This window comes from Myxine glutinosa, chromosome 7, assembly GCF_964187855.1.
Source record: "Myxine glutinosa chromosome 7, kmMyxGlut1.1, whole genome shotgun sequence".
In the NCBI taxonomy this organism is placed as follows: domain Eukaryota; kingdom Metazoa; phylum Chordata; class Myxini; order Myxiniformes; family Myxinidae; genus Myxine; species Myxine glutinosa.
Window position 1 is genome coordinate 87,573,208 of NC_136267.1, and position 25,376 is coordinate 87,598,583.

The 25,376-nt window shown below is 45.8% G+C and overlaps 1 protein-coding gene across 1 annotated transcript in view; it reads right to left on the reverse strand.

Moving 5' to 3' along the window:
* OLA1 (Obg like ATPase 1) overlaps positions 1 to 25,376 on the reverse strand; it is a 143,305-nt gene that overhangs the window by 31,590 nt on the left and 86,339 nt on the right. The window contains exon 8 of the mRNA XM_068122652.2: positions 1,068 to 1,208. Within this exon, the coding sequence (XP_067978753.1) occupies positions 1,068 to 1,208 (141 nt within the window). The remainder of the gene's footprint in view (positions 1 to 1,067; positions 1,209 to 25,376) is intronic.

The following is a 25,376-nucleotide window of genomic DNA, read 5'->3' on the forward strand; positions in this document are numbered from 1 at the left end:
ATCGACACTTCGGGGCTTTTTTCAACACCGAGATAAAAAAAAACATTTCCCCTTTCAAATTGGACTATGATTAATGATGTTCAATGGTTTTTCAGAAAACAATTTTCACCTCTGCCACAGAACTTTGATGGAGGTTATGTTTTCACCCCTGTCTGTTTGTCTGTTTGTTTGTGAACAGGATATCTCAAAAAGTTGTGGACAGATTTGGACGAAGTTTGGCAGAGAGGTAGTGTATGTGACAAGGACGAAATGATTAGATTTTGGTGAAGATCTGGATCCGGCTAGTGGAATTTTAAAAGTGTTCTTCACCATTTGGAGACAGGGCCAAAAACGATATGTAGCAGGATATCGCAAAAAGTTATGGACAGATGTGAACAAAACTTGGTGGACAGGTTGTGTGTGAGACAAGGACTAATCAATTCGATTTTGGTGAAGAACTGAATATGGATTCAGATACAAGGTTTATTTAAATTTTAAGTGAACCTTCACCATTGAGTGATAGGGCTAAAACCGACATATATCATGATATTTCTAAAAGTTACAGACGGATTTGGATGAAACTTGGTGGACCGGTTGGATGTCTGACAAGGACGAACTGATTCGATTTTGATGAAGATCTGAATATGGATTCGGATACGAGATTTGTTTAATTTTAAGTGATTTTTCACCATTGAGAGATAGGGAGAAAAGCGATATACAACATATTAAAAAAAGTTATGGACGAGTTATGAACGAAACTTGGTGGATGAGTTGGTTAGGTGACAATAACAAGACGATTAGATTTTGGTTCAGGTCCGAATCCAGATCCGGCCTATCAGTGGGATACAAAACAAACTGTTCAGCCTGGCGGAGGTATGCACTCACTCTACCGGGTGCCGTTTTAGTTTGAGTTTGGGTTCCCCTTTAACATTAGAGTACTCGATTCATTCACTCGTCTGTATAACGTTCCATTAACTATCCATGAACGCGATAACCTAAAAGCCATTGCGAAAAACATTCCATATTTTATTTTGTAATAATAGCAAACATTCTTTGTTTCCATCTCACTTTCCAGACGAGGCACTCACCTTGTCGTCTTGATGTCCTGCAGGTACTTTGCCCTCTCATCCTCCTCCATGTCCTCCAACTTCAGCTCCACAGCACCACTGAATGGAATGAGGGCTGCTCCAGGATCATGGAGGTCGATCCACTCCTTGATCTTCAGCAGCCTGTGAGAACACACGGTCACTCACTATACACATTCAAGAAGGCCACACATCTATTAGATTCCCAGCCTTTCGTCTTTCCTTACACACCATTTTGTTTGTTTCAACTCAAAAAACGAATACAAACAAATTCACCAAAGCTACGCCATGCACAAGACCACAACTCGACGAATCAATCCCGAATCCACTGTAGCTTTGTATTTTCTGTACAGATTTGAGTCTTTGAAGAGAACAGAAAAGGGAGATGGGAACAGGGGGACACAATATGGGCTAATGAGTGCAAAAGAGAATAGGTAGGAATGTCCTTAATGAGGCGAATCAATGAAGAAAACGAGATGTTGATGTACTGAACCCGAGAAGGAATCGAGAGATGAGTGCGAATGGAGAGGCACAAGGAGGCAATTCTAGAGGTGAAAGAAGGAAAATAAAGGAAAGCCTGAAGATGATTTTTATAACAAAAAAAACTGGGCCCATGGAAGAGTGTGTTTACAGAAAGAAGAGCAACACAATAAAAGTGGGAGCAATGGGCCACAGGGGGGACAACAAGAACCAAGGGCATGAACAAACAGAAAAAGAGGAGGGAAGAGGAAGAAGATAGTCTAAAGAGCATAGCTATTCTGAGGTGTTTGAAGCCGGAAGCAGAGCTGAGAGTTTCTACTTCTTTATAGGCTGAAGGTGACATGATTGCCTAACTGCTGCTGCTTGTTCATTATGGACAATGCTGCTACTCTTCTCTCAGCAATGGTTGGAGGCCTGAAATCTCAAACAAGAGGCCAGGACCATCGCCTTGGACATATCTAAAGTATTCAACAGTCCAGCTAACTGCAATGTTTGCAAAGCTTGTTGCCTGTGGCAAACAAGGCCACCGTCATGCCTGCATTTCTGACTTCCTTCACTCACACAGTCAACGTGTTGCTATCAATGGGACCCTCTCCTCTCCATTTGCAGTGGAAAAGAATTTTCCAGATCAATGTACCCCCAAGGGAGTGTATTGGCCCCATTCTTGTTCCTCATGGCCAAAAAGACTTCTCCAATGCTTTGGAAAACCCTCTCTTATTTTTGCAGACAACCCAACATTGTGTCCTTCATTGAACAAACCCATTAATAACAGGGAAAATGAGCTGCATCAATCTCTGTTGATATGCAATTGATTAGGCATTGGTTTGATAATGGGGACATGTATGTCCCCCCCCCCACACCCCCCCCCGCCCCCGCTGCCTTCCCATGCCTCCTCCCCCCAAGCCCTCTCCCTCCCAAGGATCTTCTTTCGTCCCTGTTCTCTGCTGTTGTACTTGTGTGTTTTCCCCTCTCCCCATCTTGTCTCCCGTTCCCTTTATTGTATGTTTTATGTGTGCGTTTTTTTCTTTTCTTTGTGATTGATGTTAGCTCTTATATGAGCCTCGATCTTGTTTAAAAAAAAAATCCTGGAAAACATCAGTCTCACTCTGTCACTCCAGAAGGAGAGCCAAACGAACCCACTTATCTATTTCCATGGTCAGCCACTAGAAGAGGTTCAGTCTCATACAAAGGGGCACCGCACCCTACATCTGGCAAATAAAATACATTTACTTCTTCATACAGGTGTGCGAATCAAATTAACACCCCTTTATCAGAACTTTTCTAGAGCATTACTTGGTTCCTCCTAAGAACACAAGGGTAGTACAGCATGCACACGAGATTTTTTGAATGTCCCTTCTTTTCTATTGTTCGACATTTTCTATAAGCTATGGAATGTCCCTTCTTTTCTATACTTTGCCACATGGCACTTACCCTTATATAAAGGGGCCTTTTCTATGCCTCTGGCATTTTACCCAAGAATAATAAATGTATGTATGCACGACAAGCCAAGTTGCAGGCCTGTTCCCAAGGAAAGCATCGACATTATAATAGTACTGGCTTGTTTTTGGTGTGTCTCTGCTTTTTCCTAATGCAGTGCTTAATTTGTTAATCAGATAATTTTATCCCGGTGACAAGGTTAATGGGGAAGAAAGGATCACTGATAGAGATGGAGGATGGCATAATATTGTCGCGTCTACCCTGTAGTGAAGACATCAGTGTGACAGATGACCAAAACGAGCTTTAACTCCGCGGCGTTTGCCCGAAATTATGGCGGTGTTATCTCTTCAGCACGCGAGGGAAACGGAGTTCCCTGATCTTATTTGCACGGACGGACGCGACACGGGGGGCGAGGAGGGTTGGAGGGGGGAGGGGGGTTATCCGATCCCCACAGACAAATAAACGCACAAGACAGGCACGACAAAGAAATGCAATAAGTAATGGGTTAAATGAAAATAAATGCCAGGATAACAAACGGAATGTGTGGTAAAATCTCATTCCTAAATGAGGATCCTCCACTCAGACACAATTACAACACAAGGGGAAAACAAAAGTAAGAATAAATGTGGTGTGGTGCGTTGGCTGGAACTCAGCTCGGGTCTCCACGACGGTTTGGGGCAATCTCAGGTCCTGCGTCCCTGCGTGGGAAAGCACACAATGGCGCGACGTCGGGTCCTTCTCGACCGGCTGCACCGAGCTCAGACCATCTCGAACTTCCCAGGCACGCATGACACAAAGCGCAGCCGTCAAGAGCCAACACCAAGAGAGAGAGAGAGGGATGCGTCCGTCTTCACCAATGCCCAGAACAGAGAGAGTGAATGCGAATGTGACCGCCTCTTACCGTGCGAGGAACAGAGAGAGAGAGAATAAGACTGCTCGTACCCAGAGCCCGGACCAAGAGAAAATGGCAGTGCTTTCCCTTTTTGTTCCAACCGTCTCGAACGTTCTCTCCGACGTCACCCAAGCTCCAATCACCGAGCGCCGTTGAATCATCCCAACCAATCGTCCTTCGGGGCGTGGCCTCACGGCCACACTTGGCACCCATCGAGAAGTTTTCGTTGGGTGTTGGCGTAATGTGTGGGTACCGTCAGCGATTATGTTATTTTCATCATGGACCGGTCGCATGGCTAGCCGAGTGTGCTTTATAAAAACGAAGGGAAAAATCACAAGGGCAATTACACACTGGGAATTTATCCATAGGCCCTAACTAATTAGCATAGCTCCAACCCTCGAATGGAGACACATAACACTTACACGGACATCCGGTCCTAACTTAAATACATTGAGGTGGCTTCACGGCATACGGAGCACGCTACTCCATACAATTCTACCTCGAAAACGATATTTCATTACCTACCCCCATACACGTAACAATATACATGATGAAGTAATGGAAGAAGAGAATGATTTACAATAATGGGGAGAGAGCAAATGCAGGAAAGGGTGAGGGTGGCGTGTGTGCAGGCATGTGTTGGGGCAGCAAGGTATGCATTGGGAATTGAGGGGAGAATTTTGGGTTCCTTTAGGCTAGAGGGTGTTGGAGAGGCAAAAACTAAAGGCAGGCAAAAAAAACTTGAGGGCAGGAAACAGCACACATGGCCTTGCAGTCAGTGAGAGGTGAAATTGTATTCGACTTAGACTAGAATATACTAGAATGGCACTTGGTAGAGTGCATACCTCTGCCAGATTGAACAGTTTACCGTTTTGTATCCCACTGATAGGCTGGATCTGCTGACCTGAACCAAAATCAAATCGGCTTGTTCTTGCAATCCAAACAGCTCATCCACCAAATTTTTGAAATATCATGCTATATATTGTTTTGGCCCAATCTCTCAATGGTGAAGAATCACTTAAAAATAAAAAATCTTGTATCCAGGTTCGGATTCGATTATTCACCAAAATGAGAATCAATTCGTCCTTGTCACACACGACCTGTCCTCCAAGTTTCATCTGAATCAATCAATACATTTTTGAGATATCCTGCATTATATCGTTTTTGACCAAATCTCTTGATGTTGAAGAATCACTTAAAAAGTCTCAGATCGGGATTCGGATCTTCACAAATAGTCATTTCTTCCTTGTCACACACCAAAATGGTACACCAAATTTTGTCTCAATAAGTCCACAACTTTTTTGAGATATGCTGCTCACAGACACACAAACAAACAGGCAGGGGTGAAAACATCATCTCTGTCCACCTTCGGTGGCAGAGGTATTTAACACATTGAGAATGCAGTGCCTGAGCCTCACTTAGAAATCTGACGAGAAAATATGGTCTGCCCAGAAGAGTTCATTATTGGGAGCAAAACCAGGATCCAAGGGCATAAACTTCCAGAGGTTGATTGTAGAACCAGATTGATGGGTTTTTTTTATAAAAAGATCTTTCCAGTAACTCCTCAGGGTGGTGTTCGAGGAAAGAACTTTAATCTTCAGCCTTGAAGATGTGGTTTTGCCTTAAAGACCTCACCAACAAGGTGATCAGGCCATTATAATGAAATGCTATGATATCAGCAGCGATTTTGACTCGCTGCTGATATCATAGCGATCATAGAACATAGTTTCAACTGTGATATCATAGAACTTACAGCTGTTCTGCAGCAACGTACCCACATGACTTTGCATATGAATGAAAACAAGCTAACTGGTCTGCAGATGGGTTGTTGTAATGTAATTGGGTTGGAGTGGGGGATGATGTGGAAATTTATACACCTTTCAAGGTAATGAAAGGTGGCCTGAAGTGAAGGACCTGCTGAAGAGAACAGAGGAGATACTTGTTTGACAAACCATGACTTACCAACATGAGTATCAGTGTTTTCCATCCAACATGACAAGAGACGTCGCTGCTTCTTTGACGTTTCATTTTCATAAAGGAGTTAATAAGAACAGGACTGTCATTAAGATAACTAAGTATCGACAAAAGAATAAGCAAGAATTCCACCTCCCTTCAGTCCGATGCAGATTTATAATCGAAGCAAAATAACAAACAGGCACGCCCCTCCCCCCTCCACAACTTTATCCTTCAGCAATGTCAAGAAGGCACTGGTTTGGCTGATCACCGAAGAATTAACAAGAAGGTTGGATGACAGACAATCAGCATGAGAAGAGACCTAATTACGAGTTCGGCAATATCAGCATAAAGGCAATAGTATCCGCTCAGTGTCTTCACACCCCTACATCTCTCCTAAAGTTCTTTAATTAATGCAAACCACAGATTAGGGCATATATATATATATATATATATATATATATATAAATATATATATATATATATATATATATATATATATATATATATATATATATATATATATATACAGACTTGGCATTTAATATGGAATATTTTTTTTTTCTTGACTTGGGTTTACTTTCTTAACTCAGTATATCAATCTGGTGAGTTTCTTTTACACTTTGGTGATTTATTTGTTAAAGGAACCATGTCACTGATTGTCTGTCGCAGCAAGAAGTCAACAACAGGATTATATCACAAGTGGCGTGGCAAAATGTACGGACAGGTGCATTTGATGATTGGCTTCACAGTCGGGTATACAAGGGTTGTTGCGTTCTGTATTAGTGGAAAACAACGGCAGCACGTCTCCAAAAGTTATTGCCGCTTCCTCTGGAGATGGTCCGTCAACTCGACAATGCTGTTTGTCATGGAGTGGTGGCTTTACGAAATTACGGCATGAAACAGCGTGCTATTGCTCGGCAGTATGGCATCACTCAAGGTCAGGTGTCAAAGATCCTGAAACGAAATGCTCAGAGGGGTGTCCCTACTCCAATACCGAGGCCAGGACGTCCCCGCAGAACCACAAGGAGGGATGATCGCCAGCTGCACCGGTTAGTCCGCAATGGCCGTACCAAGTCAGCTAATCGGCTTAGGGCTGAGTGGCAGCAACTGACAAATGTGCCTGTATCCAGAAGGCTAGTCGACCAATGACTGGTTCAAGCAGGCTGTCGTGCCAGGCGTCCCCTGAGAAAGCCATGCCTGACCAGACAACACCGCCAGCGCCAATTGTAGTGGGCCAGAGAGCACCGTCAATGGCAGCCAGGACACTGGAATCACGTGATCTTCAGTGACGAGTCTAGATTTCTGGTCTATCGTCAAGATGGCCGCGTCCGAGTGCGCAGACAAGTGCATGAAGCCTACAACAAAGATTGTATAGTGCCAAGAGTCCAAGCTGGAGGTGGTGGGGTGACCGTTTGGGCTGCTTTTCATGCAGGGGGCAAAACTGACCTGGTTGTTCTGAATGGAAACCTGAACCAGTTCAAGTACAGGGCCATTCTGGAAGAAACATTGCTTCCATTTGCTCGTGCAGCCTTTCGAGGAAACTTTGTCTTCCAAGATGACAATGCACGGCCTCATCATGCTCGCATGATCCAACGCTTTCTTGCTGACCATGGTGTAGAGCATATGGAGTGGCCTGCCATGTCCCCGGATATGAATCCGATAGAGAACTTATGGGCAGAATTAACGTGTCAAATCGACCACTTGGACCAGCAGCCGACCTCTGTGCGTGAATTGCAGCAGGCTATTGTCACTGCATGGCAAGCGATTCCTGTCCAAACCTTGGCAAATCTCGTGAACAGCATGCGCCAACGTGTACGTGCTCTCCAGAATGCTCGTGGGGGTTACACGAAGTACTGAACTGTAATTTTACTCTCCGTAATCCCAGTCGTAATTTAACTTTTGTTTTTGTTAAAAAAATGTTGGCTAATGTGCAAAATAAAGAGATACTTCTGGAAAACGTACAGAAGTTTAACACAGTACTGTCCATGAATTGAGTTCGATATCAGTTTACATCACTTTCAAGGATCAATTTATTTGTTTCGAAATGTCAAATGTGGTTTTTGTTTCTTTCAAATGTCATATTAACAAAATCTAGAATAATTTCAACATAATTCCAATGAACTTTTGGTTCGAAGACATCTTGAAAAGTAAGTTCACCCCCACAAAAAAAATATTCCATATTAAATGCCAAGTCTGTATATATATATATATTTATTTATATATATATATATATATATATATATATATATATATATATATATATATATATATATATATATATATATATATATATATATATATGTATGTATGTATATGTATATACTACTGTGTTCAAAAAGTATCCGACCTTTATTTTTCGTGCGTAAAAAAGAAGAAGCTAGGGAGGCGTTGATTGGTGCACGTATGTAGGGCAATCCTAATGCACACGCATGAATTTTTTCCCACCTGCAGAAGCTGTCATTCGACGGCAGACCGCCGATGAGTGAGGACATGTAAGTGAGCGCCGTCGGATTTTCGTTTTTGACAAAATGACGGAAAAACTTGAACAACGCTACTGCATCAAATTTTGTGTAAAGCTTGGCGATTCCCAAGTGGAAACGATCCGCAAGATTCAACACCGTTCATTCCATTATGAAGGAGGATTTGGGCTTCAGGAGAATCTCAGCGAAGTTCGTACCAAAGCTGCTAACGATTGAGCAGAAGCAACTCCGTTTGGAGATCGCACAGGACATGCTGGAGACTGTGAACAGCGATCCCAGCTTCCTCAACACAGTGATCACTGGCGATGAGTCCTGGGTTTATGGGTACGACCCAGAAACCAAGTTGCAGTCATCACAATGGAAGCATCCAACATCCCCGAGGCCAAAAAACACAAAATTTGATGCAGTAGCGTTGTTCAGGTTTTTCCGTCATTTTGTCAAAAACGAAAATCCGACGGCGCTCACTTACATGTCCTCACTCATCGGCGGTCTGCCGTCGAATGACAGCTTCTGCAGGTGGGAAAAAATTCACGCGTGTGCATTAGGATCGCCTACATACGTGCACCAATCAACGCCTCCCTAGCTTCTTTTTTTTACGCACGAAAAATAAAGGTCGGATACTTTTTGAACACACTACGTATGTATACAGTCATCCCTCGTTTATCGCGGGGGTTACGTTCCAGAACCCCCCGTGATAGGTGAAAATCCGCGAAGTAGAAACCATATATTTATTTTATTATTTTTATATATTTTAAGCCTTTAAAAACCCTCCCCATATTCTTATAAACCTTTCCCACGCTCTTATAAACCCTTTCTACACTCTTAAACACACTTTTGAGACCCATCCTTACGTATTAGAAAAATATTTGTACGTGTATATATAGCTGTACAGTATATTTGAAAATACTGTAATAGATACTGGGTAAGTATATCAATAATCGTTTTTACTGTACTGCACAGCAAAGAAGAGCATTACAGCTCTTCTGAAGGCGCCACTTCAGCAGGCGCCTCGTCAGGTGGTGCAGTATCTTCGTCGTCGTCCGGAACTTATTTTCGTGCTGAAGACGTAGGCATGTCTTCTTTCTTTTTTCGGGTGAGGAACATAGTGATGGGCAGTTGCTGGCGCTGCCATTTCTTCTGGGCGAGGAGGTTTTTATAGACTTCAATGCCTCTGTCGATTACATTTCTGAACTTCAACGAACGAATCATCTGGGGGTCCCATTCTTCAGCCCTTTCCTTAAGTTATTTTGCCATTCTCACTAGGGTTGCGAGGCGTTCCAGTGATAGGCCTTCTTCTTCTTCATCCCCTGGACCCTCTTCTTCCTCTTCTTCTTCCTCACTTGCTGACTTCGTCATCTCCGCCAGGTCTTCGTCCGTTAACGGATCTGAGTGGGTCTCGAGCAGCTCCTCAACGTCATCGGGAGTCATATCGTTGAAGCCATCTCCTAGTAATTTTGCCAGCTTCACTGCCTTATCTACTGCAGAGTGGTGGATTTCGTCAGGAGAGAAACCCTTGTACACGTAATCGTGGACTACTTCTGGCCACAATTTTTTCCAGCATGCATTCAAAGTTTCTGTCTTCATCTCCTTTATGGCCATCTGAATATTTTGCAGACACGTTGCAATGGTGTACTCATGCCAGTACGCCTTCAGCGAGAAGTTTTCGTCCGAGTCCATAGCCTCGACCAGGTGCTGCAGGGTGTTTCGCGTATAAAGTGCCTTAAATGCGCGAATGACGCCTTGATCCATGGGCTGTATCAGCGATGTGGTGTTTGGCGGTAAGAACTCTATTTGTACGCCATCATACGACAGGTCGAGCGCGTGACCTCCTGCATTATCCATGAGCAACAGCACTTTGAACTCGAGTCCTTTTTCTGCGAGATAGAGCTTGACCTCGGGAATGAAGCACTGGTGGAACCAATCCGATGTGAGGAGTTTCGTAAACCAGGACTTCTGGTTGTGCATCCAATACACTGGCAGCAGGTTCTTATTTTTGTTTTTGAGGACCCTTGGGTTTTTGGACTTATAAATAAGACCAGGCTTTATCATAAAGCCCGCAGCATTCCCACACATTACTAAAGTCACCCGATCTTTGTGGGCCTTAAATCCAGGGGCTCTGGCTTCCTCGATCATGATGAAAGTGCGAGACGGCATCCGTTTCCAAAATAAGGCTGTCTCATCCATATTAAAAACTTGTTCAGGCTTATAACCCCCTTCCTCGATGATCGTCCTGAACGTCTCGTTCACGTACCCCTCGGCGGCGGCTTTATCAGCAGAAGCAGCTTCTCCATGCAGGACCACGCTCTTTAGCTTAAATCGTTTTTGAAATTTTTCAAACCAGCCCTTGCTGGCATTTAATTTGGTTGGTTTGGTGGGAGATGCGGTCGATGGTTCGGATTTGGGGTCGTCGTCGTCGCCAGCGCCTTCAGCAAACTTGGCGTAAAGCTGCCTGGCCTTCTCACGGATAACGTTGGTATCCAGTGGGATATTCTTCTTCCTGCAGTCACTGATCCAAAGGGCCAATGGAGACTCCATCCTTACAATGGCCTTATTGCGTGAAGTTACCACCCTTTTCGCTGTCTGGTTAAAGGACACTGCTGCCGTCGCCCTTATATTCTTTTCGTCCTTCTTAATGTACCGGACCGTAGATTCATTGAGCCCGTAATGGCGGCCTACAGCCGCAAAGCTTCTCCCTTCCTTTAACATGTCGAGGAGTTTCACCTTCTCTACGATATTAAGCATCTTCCTCTGGCGCTTAGGTTCAGTGCCAGAACCCTTAGAAGACGCAGAACGTTTACCCGTCATCGTAGGGCTTGAAACAACTTCACAATTTTACACAAAATGCACAAAAACACAACACCGCAGGATACTGAACAGCGTGCTCTGATTGGTCGCGTCTCATCCATCTGCCAATAGTGTGCCGCGTACGAAATCATCTGAGCAAACTAGCGCAAGCAACCCAAGCTTGGTTTTCCATACGCGCGATTCTTTGTCTACTCATTTATAATGCGTATTTTATTTTGATTTACTGTAATATTCTTTTAATATAGGTTTTAATTAATGTGTTATATTTTTATTTTTATTTTTATTAATTTTTTAGGCTAGAAAATGCTTATTTTACCACAAAAATAATTAAAATCTAAAAAAATTAAAATACCTATAGGCCGCAAAATCCCGCGATATAATGAAAAATCCGATATATAATTTTACATATACTAGCGAGAAAAACCCGCGATGTACCGAAGCCGCGAAAAGTGAAGCGCTATATAGCGAGGGATGACAGTATATGTATATGTACAGTCACGTGAAAAAGTAAGGACACCCCATACATCTATTTGATCTTCATTTCAACAATATTGATAGATAAAGGTGATATAATATAACAAATATCATGAAACATTCACAGTTTGTAGTCCATTGTATAATTTAAATAAACATAAATGCAAATTTCGCATGTGGAAAAAGTAAGTACACCCCTACATTTATCACAACTTCAAATACCTAAAATTAGAATCAGGTGCACCAGCTCAGGTGCAAATGTTTAGAACATCGTTAGAGAGGATCTTGGAGGAACCTGTCTTATTTAAACCTCAGACATTTAGTTTGGTTTGCTCTTTGTTGTTGAAGTGTGCCGCATCACCATGCCTAGATCAAAAGAGCTCTCTGAGGCCTTCAGAAAGAAGATTATAGATGCCTATAAGTCTGGGAAGGAATTTAAAAAGATCTCCAAACAATTTGAAATCAATCATTCGACTGTCCGGAAGATCATCTACAAGTGGAGAAGATTCCAAACAACTGCCAACTTGTTCAGGCCAGGCCACCCCAGCAAGTTCAGCCCGAAAGCAGACCGCAAGATGCTGAAAGAAGTTTCTAAGCACCCCAGTATGCCATCATGGGACCAACAGGTAGCTCTTGCCACTGTTGATGTCAAAGTGCACGAGTCTACCATTAGAAAGACGCTGCACAAATTTGATGTACATGGAAGGTGTGCCAGGAGGAAACCTTTGCTGTCCAGAAAGAACATCAGGGCAAGACTAAAGTTTGCCAATGAACACCGAGGCAAAGACCAGCACTTCTGGAACAATGTGCTCTGGACAGATGAGTCAAAGGTAGAGCTATTTGGCTGCAGTACCATAAGACATGTTTGGCGAAAACCAAAGACAGCATTTGACCACAAGAACCTGATACCAACTGTAAAGCATGGTGGTGGAAATATTATGGATTGGGGCAGCTTTGCTGCATCAAGGCCTGGGCAGCTCACCATCGTAGAATCCACTATGAATTCTTCATTGAACCAGAGGGTGCTTGAGGATAATGTGAGGCCATCTGTCAGAGAGTTGACGCTCAACCGAAGGTGGACCTTGCAACATGACAATGACCCTAAACATACCAGTAAATCCACCAAGGAATGGCTGAAAAGAAAGAAATGGAGGGTTCTGGAATGGCCAAGTCAAAGCCCAGATCTAAATTCCATCGAGATGTTGTGGGGGGATTAGACTTTGTGGGGGAATGGTAGAGGGCGGACTTTGCGCGGCTGGCGGTTATTCAGCCGCGTTCACTCGCTTTGGCTGAACCGCGCCAGTTATAACCGCCCTGGCTGCGCCCACGTATTCCTCGTAACCAAGTTCATACAGTGCGAATGATTCTCTTCAAGCGCGTCTCCCTTCTCAGAACTCAGAAGTCACTCCAGCGCACCTCTCCCATAACTCTGGGGGCTTCCCGACTGGATTGCGCGCAACTCTACTCAACTCACGAGCGCCTCTCCCATAACTGGACTCCGGTGGGGGCTCCGCGCAAAGGGTTTTATTGCCACGCCCTTAGCCTGATTGAATGTCGCAACCACGCCCTGTGACGCTGTGCTGCAGCCACACGCTGTGAGCCCTGATTGGTGACTCATGCTTACCGTCCCCACTGCTGCCGCGCCGAGCTCAACCCTCCTCCACCTGCCGAGGCCTACCTCATGTTAACTCGCGCCCAACACAACTAGGGCTTTTTAGCCGCAATGGATCGAGCCTATGGACGTGGAATGGTTGATAGAAGTAGGGCCTATCCTCCTGTCTTCACAACAACGCAGGATTAACACTGGAAGGGGCCTACTCTCTCATATACTAAGACATAACTATACTACAAATGAGGCTACATGTTGCTTGTGTGACTATCTATGGGGGGAAAACCTTTAACCTTTATTAAGTTTACTGGACAAATCTCAAAACCACAGATATATATATATATATATATATATATATATATATATATATATATATATATATATATATATATATATATATATATATATATATATATATACAGTCATCCCTCGCTATATCGCGGTTCACTTTTCGCGGCTTCGGTACATCGCGGGTTTTTCTCGCTAGTATATGTAAAATTATATCGCCGATTTTTCGCTATATCGCGGGATTTTGCGGTATAAATGTATTTTTATATACTATTATTTTAAATATTTTTGTGGTAAAATAAGCATTTACTAGCCTAAAAAATTAAAAAACGTAAAAAAAATACGAAAAATACAGTAATTAAAACATATTACAATAAATAAAATACTGTACATAGTGTACAGTAGAACAGTAGACAAAGAGACAAAGAGTCGTGCGTATGGAAAACGCAGATGCGGCAGCTTCCATTTGCGCTAGTTACCCACGTAATGGGTAACTGTAATGCTCTTTCTGGCTGTGCAGTACATTCATCATCGTCATCACCTTCATCGTCATCAGTACTGCACAGCTAATTCATCATCATCTTCATCACGCAAGTTGTAGTATTGAAGAGCCGGGGCTCTTGCTTGATACGGACGAAATGACGGGCAAGACACAAACTCGTCCGAGAAGATATTTATTCTCAAAACCAACTCGGGAACACTGAAAAGCCCGTTTATCGGGCTGCATTATAAAGCACAACCAGAAACCGAAAGCCACGCCTCTCAAGCGTGGCGTGCTTCGGCGGTCACGTGATCAACAGGTGTAGCTGATTATACCCGCACGCGCGGCACGCTTTGGCGGTCACGTGACCAGCCACTCTGGCACCGGGGATCCCCGCCGGTGACGTCACCGGCTGGAGCAAGGAGATTCTGATGCTGGTCTTGCTTGGGGAACCCATGGGTCGCTACAGTATCTTCAATCGTGAGTACCCATTAGAATTTTATATGTTGTTAAAATTACGTATGTTTAAGAGTGTAAAAAGTGTTTAAGAGTATAGGAAGTGTTTATAAGAGTATGGGAAAGGTTAATAAGAGTGTGAGAAAGGTTAATAAGAGTGTGGGGAGGGTCATAAAGCTTTAAAATACATATAAATAATAAAATAAAAATATGGTCGCTACTTCGCGGATTTTCGTCTATCGCGGGGGGTTCTGGAACGTAACCCCCGCGATAAACGAGGGATCACTGTATATGTATATATATATATATATATATATATATATATATATGTACATATATATATATACACACACACACACACACACACACACACACACACACACACACACACACACACACACACACACACACACACACACACACACACACACACACACACACACACACACACACACACACACACACACGTAGAGGGGTTTTACACCTGAGTGTCGCATTAATTTAAGTTTTTTCGGCCCGGGACGTGCCTGGAGGAATGAGGGTGCTGTGTTAGGGTTTTGAGAACCCTGCACTTGTAAATTGTTGTAAATATACCCCTTTGTAAATGATTCTTTTTGTAAATACCTCTATTTCTTGTAAAGGTCAAATGTCGTCCCCTAGTTAGTCCACATTGCAACACGTAGCGAATCATAGGCCCTCTTCGTAGTTATTTCGTTATTATGTGTTCCAGGTAAGGCTGTGTTTCCGATAGTTGACTCTACCTTGCATCAATCAAATAAGATAGGCCCCTTCAACTTCCCCAATCGTCTCTTTAAAGTGCCAGTAAGGCGGCGTTCGCATTGGGCTGTTTCGTTGGCATTACACCGCCAAAACTCCATTACGCACGAGGCCAAGAACGGAGAGGAAGGGGGGAGGAGCCGCCAGAGCACGGGCGTGGCACCTCATCGTCATCAAAGGTGGAGTCAGAAAGCCCTTAACCACCAATCAGCACCGCGGTGAGCGAACCGGTAGGCGTGCCCTCGGGGCCGGCGGCTTGATACGGCCAAGGCCAATAAAAGGGACTGCGAGGGACTGCTTCGGCAGACGCGTGAGGAGGTTCATGAGAGTCGGCGAGAATGAGACAAGTGAGGAGAGGCAGCAGATGAGCTTCAGAGAGACGTGTAAGGAGGCTGGTGACCAAGGAGGAAGCACCAGCGCTGACGACCGGGTTTTCGCCGCTGAACCAAGGGCGAAGGCGTGCACGTGGGACACCGACGTCGTGCCGCGATCCCTGGACCTCCCTGCCGCCAGTTCCGTGGACCGTCTGCCCTTCTCATCCTTCCCGCCATTCCTGCCTGAAATTCCCATTCGTGTACGTGAGTTTGTGCTGTCTGTATTGTCCTGGGTATAAGTAAGACTGTTTAAGGATTTGCGCTGTGTCTTCTTCTTCTTCTTCTGTATATTGCTTTCGTTCCTTCTCTTTCTTTGGTTTTGTATAGTTAATTAATAAATACCTGTTCCGCCTTATTCTTTTGGTTTCATTCTCGTCCGATTGCTTTAGTGATTTCACAATTGAGTACCTGTGGCGCAATTTCGGCAAAACCGCTTATAATCGGGTTTAGTCCTTTGTTAACGGCCCGCGGTCGCAGCTCGCTTCGCTCGGCGCAATCCATCTGTTACGCTGCGGCCCGGAAGGCGCTGTTACTTAGGTCATGGGAAGAATTGGCCTACTACCCTATTCAGCGCTGACCGGGAGTGGCGTCATACCCCCAGGACCGGTCAGACGGCCAGCTTAACAAGACAAGGGGATTAACCCCCCCCCCCCCCACCCCCCTTGCTAACGGGAGTGCCGTCCCCCGGATCCGTAACAATTGATGTCAGGATTGGGATTTGAGGCCCGAGCCAAATTTTAAAAAACTAAAAATGTGGTCAAAATTTGGAGTGGCCGAAATTTTATTTAATACCACCAAATTAAAGTCGAGCCATGGATGATCAAGGCGATCGGATGCCAGTAGGGGAGATAGAAGAGGGGGTAGAATCGACCCAGGACCCCAGGGAGGATTTGGGAGAGAGAGAGGAGGAAAGCAATGAGAATGTGGTAGAGGGGGTGTCAGGTGCACAAGATGGCGGCGCCTCGCACGTGGCTGCGGCAGCCACGCCCGCAGCACCGATGGGCTGGGCCCATTTTCTGGCACAAATGAGGGCCTCTATGGAAGAGTCAATATATAATGAGAAAAGGGACGCCATGTCAGACGAATCCGGGCATGATCTGGAAAAATTGAGGGAGGAAGCCAGGTGTGAAGTGGAAAAACGGATAGCAGAGGCAAGAAGGGATCATAAAAAAATGAAGGAGGACATGAGGCGCAAGTCGGGCGAAAAGGTTGAGGTGGTACGCGACGAGGTAGCGCGCAGAGAGCGAGCTGGAGCAAAGGGTAGCCAAGTTGACCAGGGCTATAAGGGACAAGACGCGAGATGTAGAAAAGCCGACGACCGTCAAATTGGATTTTTAAAATGTCAGGAGCACCGGGGAAGGTTGAAATGGAAGACGAAATTTTATGGGCGCCGACGGTCGAGGTAGAGCAAAGCACAGCCGGGTGGACCGAGGTAGAGATCGCGACCCGGGGTATGGGAAAGCCGGCGACCGCAGAGGTAGGAGAGAAAATTTTATTCGGACCAGTGGTCGTCGAGAGAAAGAAAAAAGAAATCAAGTCCGAATCATTCGAAGCAGTAGTGGAAATTGGAATTGGAGAGACCGCAGATGTAGAAAAGCACTCGCGGCAGGGAGAAATGGAAAATGCACAAAGTCTGGATTCGCATCATGATGCTGTGCTTATTAACACCAATTAAAGTTTGCAGGTGGTGTTGGAGTGAAGGAGAAGAAGCGCCCAGGTGAGTCGTGCTGTATATTGTGCGGGGAGATTTTGTAGGAGAATGTTTGGCGCGAGAGGGTCTCTCGCGCGCTTGGGATCGAGAAAGCACCCGGGCGTTGGTGGAGGGTCCCTTGTGAGTGGTGTGAGTGGAAATGGCGCGCTTGTGAGGAAAAAGTGTGCGTCGGAGAGTGAGTGTGTGACAGAGTATGGGAGTGATACCGGGTGCGGAAGCGAATGCACGTCGGAGGGTATGTGTGAAACAGAGTGTACTGAGTGTGACACGGAGAGTGAGTTGGTGGTGGAGCGGGTGCGAGAATGCACACTTGGAATGGTTGAGCGTGTGCGAGGAGGCACACCTGAGTTGGTGGTGGCGCGGGTGCGGGAGGGCACATCGGAGCGCGTGAGTGGGTGGATGCAAGAGTGCACCTCCATGAGTGGTACGGAGCACGTACCGAGGGAGAGTGCGCAAGACGGTGCGCGAGGAGGTGTGTTAAGGAAGTGTGTGAACGAGTGTGTGCAAGAAGGGGCGCGAGAGGAGTGGTGTGTAACAGGGTGTGCGAATGGTGGAGTGGATGCGCATTAATATGCGCGAGTGTGTGTGGTGAGCGTTATGAGTAGACCGGAGTATGGAGCGAAAGAGAACACACGAGCGAGTACGGTGGTGGAATTGACAAAGTGCATGGGATGGATGAGCAACGAATGGAACGAGTGGTGTGAGAATGCAAAGCGAGCATCGACGTTAAACGGGATAGCGGTTAGACCGACGTTTAACCGACGCGAGCTCTCGGTCCGTGCCGGGCTGTGGGTATTGCGGGAGCCGGCGGGGATCGGTGCAGCGTTGCTTCTCTTTGGAGCGTCGTGCACGATCCGGGTCAGGCCTCGCCCCGCACGGTCGAGTCCGGGCCTTGCCGGGCAAGGCGACCGGTCCGGTTCGAGGGCAGGTAGGAGGGATCGGAACGGCGCCCCCTTGTGGTGGCGGCGTTCCACCCGGGCAAGGTTGGCCCATCGCGCTTGGGAGCGAAAGGCCCTGCGTAGGGATGGCGCTTTAAATCTCAGCCCAACCAAACCTCCTCCCCTGAACCGAATGCCGGATGGACTCAACCTGCAGGCGACCAAACCACCCGAATTCATTGCTCGGCTTTGCGAAGCCGAGTTTTAATGATGTATTGACGTACCGAGAGGCTCAAGTTTAATGGACTGTGAAGATAATAGTGTTTTGATTCGAAATTGGGAATAGTGAATAGGATTGGCAGTAATGATTGGCAAATTTGATGGGCAACAATGATTGGCAGTACTGATTGGCAAATTTGATTGGCAGAAAAATTGGATGGGCAAAACTGATAGTGAGAGATGTCCGATGTAGAGGGATGGCAAATCCACCATCCCTCCCATCCCCGGGCACATGAGCTATAGTTTATGGGGTTATGGCATTGAAAACCTAGCCAGGGAGGGTTAGGTTATTGATAGGAGTTAGAAGGATGACAATAGGTAACTGTATAATTAAGTAGTGACATGTACCTGTAGAGGGGACGTAGAATAGATTAGTGGATGATTAGGACGTGGTATGTGCAATAGTGTAAGGGATGACTGGGGATGCACTAAGTTAGAAGGGCACCAGTAGGCTATGAGCCAGACCCCCGAAATTGACCGGTCGGTACCATACAGATGGAGTAAGGCTCATTGTGATTTTTAGCAAGATATATGTCCCTAGATATGAAAAAAAAGTGATAGCAGTGTATAACTCTCGGCCATCTCTGTGTTATCACCCGAAATATTATTATAGGCTATGAGCCAAGGGGGTTGGTCGGTACCATACAGATGGAGTAAGGCTCATTGTGATTTTTAGCAAGATATATGTCCCTAGATATGAAAAAAGTGATAGCAGTGTATAACTCTCGGCCATCTCTGTGTTGTCACCCGAAATATTATTATACGCCTGCTTCGCTTCGCCAAAAAATGTGATATTTGCTAAAATTGGAATAAATATGTTTTTAAGGACCACAGAGTGCCAATAATTTGCATACTGGATGCCAACTAATATAGTAATAGAAATATAGAACATGTGTGGGGGTTATTTATCAAAATATTGATATAATGACAAAAAATATGTTAAATGTAGTGAAAAAGTGGTCGAAATCGCTTCGAGTTCAGAATTCACATTGTACATTTTTGTCAATATTTCAAAAATGAAAACTCTCAGAGTAACATTTGACCCCTCAAAATCTTCGCAAGGAACCACTCGCTCACATACAAGATGTGAGCAAGCCCGCTCACATACACGGGGAGATGGAGGAAGAGGAGTTCACGCGCCAAGCGCGCCTGCTTCGGTCAGTCCGGGAACAGCTCACTCGTGGTGTAGCCCTCGGGCGGTCACGACACGTATCCAGGCGAAGGTAGGCAGGAGGAAAATCGCGTGTCTGTGGCCCGGCGCGGATCGTTCTTTACAGCGCACGATTAATACTGCGCAGATCGCGGGGAACAGGGCAGGGGGCAAGTTCGTGTACAACGGCAATTCAATTCGTTCTGTGTTCTCGTGCCATCCGTTCTCGTGCATTCACTGTGCGCTCGATCCTCATCCAAACTCAACTCTTCTCGACTCATCTGCACTCCTCTCGTCTCGGAACTCTCAACTCAGGACTCTGAACTGAACTCTCATCTTCTCTGAGGTGGGGGCTCGGAGCAGAGTTATATGGCCCCGCCATATATCGAGGTTATATCGCCCCCCACCTGACTCAAATGTTCCAAACCCCGCCTCTGGTCATCGTGGTTAGCCACTCCCCTCGAGCCCTGATTGGCGGCTCGTGCTTACCAGTCACTCCTCCTGCCCCACCTTCCTTCGGCCTCGGTCGACTTGTTCAGGCCTGCCACGTGATATTTCAGCGCTAAACCAAAACCAAAGCACCAAAAGAACACCCAATCTCACTAGCCTACTCAACGCAAAATTAAAGACAGGAAAGGGCTACGCTTACATTTACTAAGAAATAACTGAACGATCGCGAGGCAACATGTTGTGGTGTAACTAACTAAGAGTTCGGTTGCGAGAGGACGCTGGCGTTGCATATTCGCCGCTTCTCCGACTGGATGGATGTACAGGGTCCGCTTCTACCTTTCTGACCTGACATCTCACACCTGTCCTGCCTTTTCACACCCGCACGTGCCGCGTGTTCTCCGGCTGGATAACGGAATCTGCTTTTGATGGTACGGAATACGGAATTCGAAAGGCCCGCTCCCGTTGTTTGTGGCCGTGGCCTTGTTTGCCGGTGGCCTTGTGGCCTTGTTTGCCGCTGTGGTCTTGATTAGCGGCTGCAGTCGTTTGCCGCTGCGTTTGCCGCTGCGTTTGCCGCTGCGTTTGCCGCTTTGCCTCCTCGACCTTGGCCTCGTACTCGTCCCTTCGCTCCTGCCTGGCATGGCTCTGAAGTACTCCGCCGCAAGGCTTCTTCTGCTCAATACCCGCTCCACCCCATCATGCATCTCTGCCATCAAATCAAATGGACTCCTCCGACGACCCAGGTACATTCACCGTGGCTCCGGTCGCAAGTTTGTTTATTCGCAATCAGGTCACTCCATCCCCGTCCTCTGGTCGGCTCAGCGCACTCTCACTCTTCGTCCCAGCGCACCTGGTCACAGCAACCCACACGATCGCACCTCTTGCCTACGAACCCTGGCTAAATCACCTGAATTCATCCCTGCTGTTCAAAACAACATCAAGCTCACCCTGTTCAACACCCGGTCCCTCAACAATAAATGCCTCATCCTGAACGAATACATCCTGGATAACAAACTGGACTTTCTCTGTCTCACCGAAACCTGGCAACAACCTCTGGACTACTACACACTCAACCTCACCACACCCAGTGGATATTCCTACGTCAATAAACCACGCTCGGAGGGCCGAGGTGGTGGAATTGCCGTTATCCACCGTCAAGACATCAAGACCAACCTCATCTCCATCTCATCTGCTCCATCATTTGAACACCTGGCTTTAAAACTCTCTGGTCACACGCAGTCAGTCATGGCTGTCGTCTACCGCCCTCCCAAACCACACCCATCATTCCTGTCTGACTTCTCCTACTTTCTGACCCAGCTATGTTCCCTCTCCCCCTCAATCCTCCTCCTTGGTGATTTCAATATCCACATGGACTCCACTGACTCCACAATAACCACTGACTTCACTGATTTACTCACCTGCTTTAACCTCACTCAACATGTCGACTTTCCTACCCATATCTGTGGTCACATTTTGGACCTTGTCTGCTCCACTGGATTAAATTTGCACCATCTCTATGGCTCCGACCTCACCCTCTCTGACCACTTAGCCATCACTCTGACCATCAACATCCCCGCCCCAACACCAAGGCATTATCGCACAATCAACTTCCGTAAGCTAAACGCTCTTTCACCTACCTCATTCTCATCCACCCTCTCTGAAAAAATGTCCACTTCTCCCTTCATTGACCTCCACACCCCTTCCGACCTCACTGACTACTACAACCACACTCTCTCCTCCTGCCTTGACCAGCTTGCGCCTGTAAAAACCAAAACAGTTTCTTTCACCCATTCTGCTCCCTGGTTTACCCCTGAACTCCACCTGATGAAAACTCGTGCTCGCCAACTTGAAAGACTCCGCAATAAAACGGGTCTCACAGTTCACTCCCAAGCCTACAAGGACCACATACAACACTACAAAGATGCCCTCTCCCGCGCCCGCTCTGCCTACTACTCTCAAATTATCCACTCTGGCTCCGGAAACCCAAAAGCACTCTTCTCGACAATAAACAAACTCCTCCGCCCCCTGAACACCACCACCCAGTCATTCACAGTAGACAACTGCATCTCCTTCCTCTCTTTCTTCCAACGCAAAATTGACAACATCTACAACAGCTTGACCACCGCCGCACCCGCTCCCCCTCCAACCACCTGCCCCCCCTTGTCCTGCCATCCCCTGTCTCGGTTCTCCCCAATCTCTCCTACTGACCTCTCTGAACTCCTCATAGGAATGAAAACTGCCACCTGCACTCTTGACCCCATCCCCTCCAGCTTTGTCAAAGCCTCCCTCCCTGCTCTCTCTCCACTTATCATTGCAACAATAAACTCCTCCCTGTCTACAGGCATCGTCCCACCTTCCCTCAAAATTGCTGCTGTTACCCCCATTCTAAAAAAACCTGGTCTAAACCCTGACACCCTAAACAACTTCAGACCCATCTCCAACCTACCCTTTCTGTCAAAAGTTTTGGAACGCGCTGTAGCCACTCAACTCAAACATCATCTCTCTGCCAATAACTTGTATGAAACATTCCAATCCGGATTCCGCTCCAACCACAGTACTGAAACTGCTCTCCTCAAAATCACCAACGACCTTCTCCTCTCCTCTGACGCTGGCAACCTCAACATTCTCGTCCTCCTCGACCTCAGCGCTGCCTTTGACACCATCGATCACACTATCCTCCTCACCCGACTTGAATCCACCTTTAACGTCACCGGCACTGCCCTCTCTTGGATTAAATCATACCTCTCTGACAGATGCCAGTTCATCTCCATCAATAACTGCAAATCCCCCACTGCTCCCCTCCCCCAAGGTGTCCCCCAAGGTTCAGTTCTTGGCCCCCTCCTCTTCATCCTTTACCTGTCCCCGCTCGGTCACTTAATCCGCCGTCATGGTCTCCAATTCCACTGCTTCGCTGATGACATCCAGCTTTTCATCTCCACCAAGTCCGTCTCCACCGACACCCACTCTATCCTGACAAACTGCATCACTGAAATAAAATCCTGGCTTCAAATCAACTTCCTCAAGCTTAACTGTGATAAATCTGAAATAATCATCATTGGCCCAAAAACGCTCACAAAATCCACCCATAACTTTGCCCTCAACATCGACGGTATCCCAGTATCCACCTCCCCTCACATCCGGAATCTTGGCGTCATCTTTGACCAAACCCTCTCCTTCGACAAATACACTAAACAGATCACAAAGTCAGCCTTCTTTCACCTGAAAAACATTGCCCGTCTCCGCTCATCCCTCTCCTCCACGGCTGCAGAAACCCTCATCCACGCCTTCATCACCTCCCGTCTGGACTACTGCAATAGCCTCCTCTATGGTTCACCCTCAAAAATCACCAATAAACTCCAATACATTCAGAACTCCGCTGCCCGTCTACTCACTCATTCCCGGACCCGTGACCACATCACCCCCGTCCTTTACAAGCTTCACTGGCTCCCCATCCCCCAGAGAATCCAGTACAAAATCCTCCTCTTGACATACAAAGCCCTCCATAACCTGGCCCCATCCTACCTGGCTGACCTCCTCTCCAGACACACTCCCACCCGCAACCTCCGCTCTGCTGGTACCAACCTCCTGACCCCCTCCATCCGGACCAAATTCAGATCCTGGGGGGACAGGGCCTTCTCCATCGCTGCTCCCACCCTCTGGAACTCACTACCTCACACCATCAGAGACTCCTCCTCACTCACCACATTCAAAACATCACTAAAGACCCACCTGTTCAACGCTGCATTCAACATTCAACCCACAGCATTTAACCCCTGACTATCTCTTCTCCTTCTCCCTCCTTTTGCTTTAAATATTTCCCTATTGATTCTTGTCTTGTCTTTTTGATTCTTGTCTTATATATATGCCGTATATCGCTGCTGTTTGTTTTCTTGATTCTTGTCTTTTTGCAATTGTTGTTTTCATGTATTGTTATGCATTATGTTTTCCACTCTGTCAAAGCGCCTTTGGGCTTCTGGAAAAGCGCTATACAAAATAAATGAATTATTATTATTATTATTAAGAGGGGAAATGAACCTTTATTTATATATATATATACATACATACATAGTCATACCCCGTTTTACGCCATTTCGACCTACGTCAAATCCGACTTTACGCCACTGTTCTAGAGTAAATTTCAGTTCAGCGAACGTCATTATGTGTGACTTTACGTCACTCCTACGGATGTGAAAAAAACATTTTTCCTTAAAAATATATTTAAAATAAATAAAATAGTACATAAATTAACAATAAAAGAAGCTAAACAACAATTTAAAACACAATAAAAAGCACATTAAAATATATATATAAATGTACATACAGTATACTGTACGTACGCGCAGCTGCTGGTTCTCATTCAAAACAGAGGCGACGTACAGTATTCCTTTACTGTGTCTGTGTTAGCCATGGCTCCTAAGAAGGATAATGCTAGTGTTTCAAAGCGTAATGTGGTTACGATGGAAGATAAGTTAAATCTGATTAAAAGGTATGAAAAAGGTGAAAAAGTGTCGGTGATAGCGCATAGACCTTATCGCGAATCGGAACCGCAATGCGTCATGGGATCGGAAAGGGGCAATAACAAGTGTACAGCCAATATAAGTCAAGACCTACTCTCAAGTGCCTTGTTGGTATTAAACCTAGCGGAACAATTTCATACATTTCCAAACCTACAGGAGGAAACACGTCAGACAAAAAAATTGTAAAGATGACGAACATTGTCGACAAGTTCCAGCCCGGCGATATTTGTATGGCCGATCGGGGTTTCAACATTCAGGAACTGTTCTTGCATAAGCAGGTTGTTTCTCTTCTCCAATGGGAACCCCCCTTTCCCTCAAATATTTCTTTAAATCGCTGGATTTTAATGCCAAAAAACGCTGAATTTCTTTCACATTAGCCATCTTCCTTTCTGTAAACACAGCGTCGATCGTAGACAGACGCTTCCTCTTCTGGGTTCGTGTTTACCTTTGCCCCCTTTTCGATCCCATCATGCTTTGCGGTGGAGCGCCCTCTGTTGATATTTACCGATTCGCGATAAGGTCTATGCCTTAGGGCTGCCACGGTCGACGGTATCGACCATCATTCATGATAGGGAACGTATTCTCGCATACGTCACTGAAAAAGCGCCGCCGGATACGACTGCTAAAATGTGTGTTTGTGTTCAGAAGAGACGCCATGTTTAAGGTGAATAACATAATCTTATTAATTTTATTTATTATTCTTTACAAATTCACTTATTTTTCTGTTTTTGGTGTTCTTTAAGGTTTAGCGATAGTTATATACTTTCGCGAGTTATTTACTCTAGTTTTACGGTGTTTGTCTTCATTTTAAGGCTTTTTTT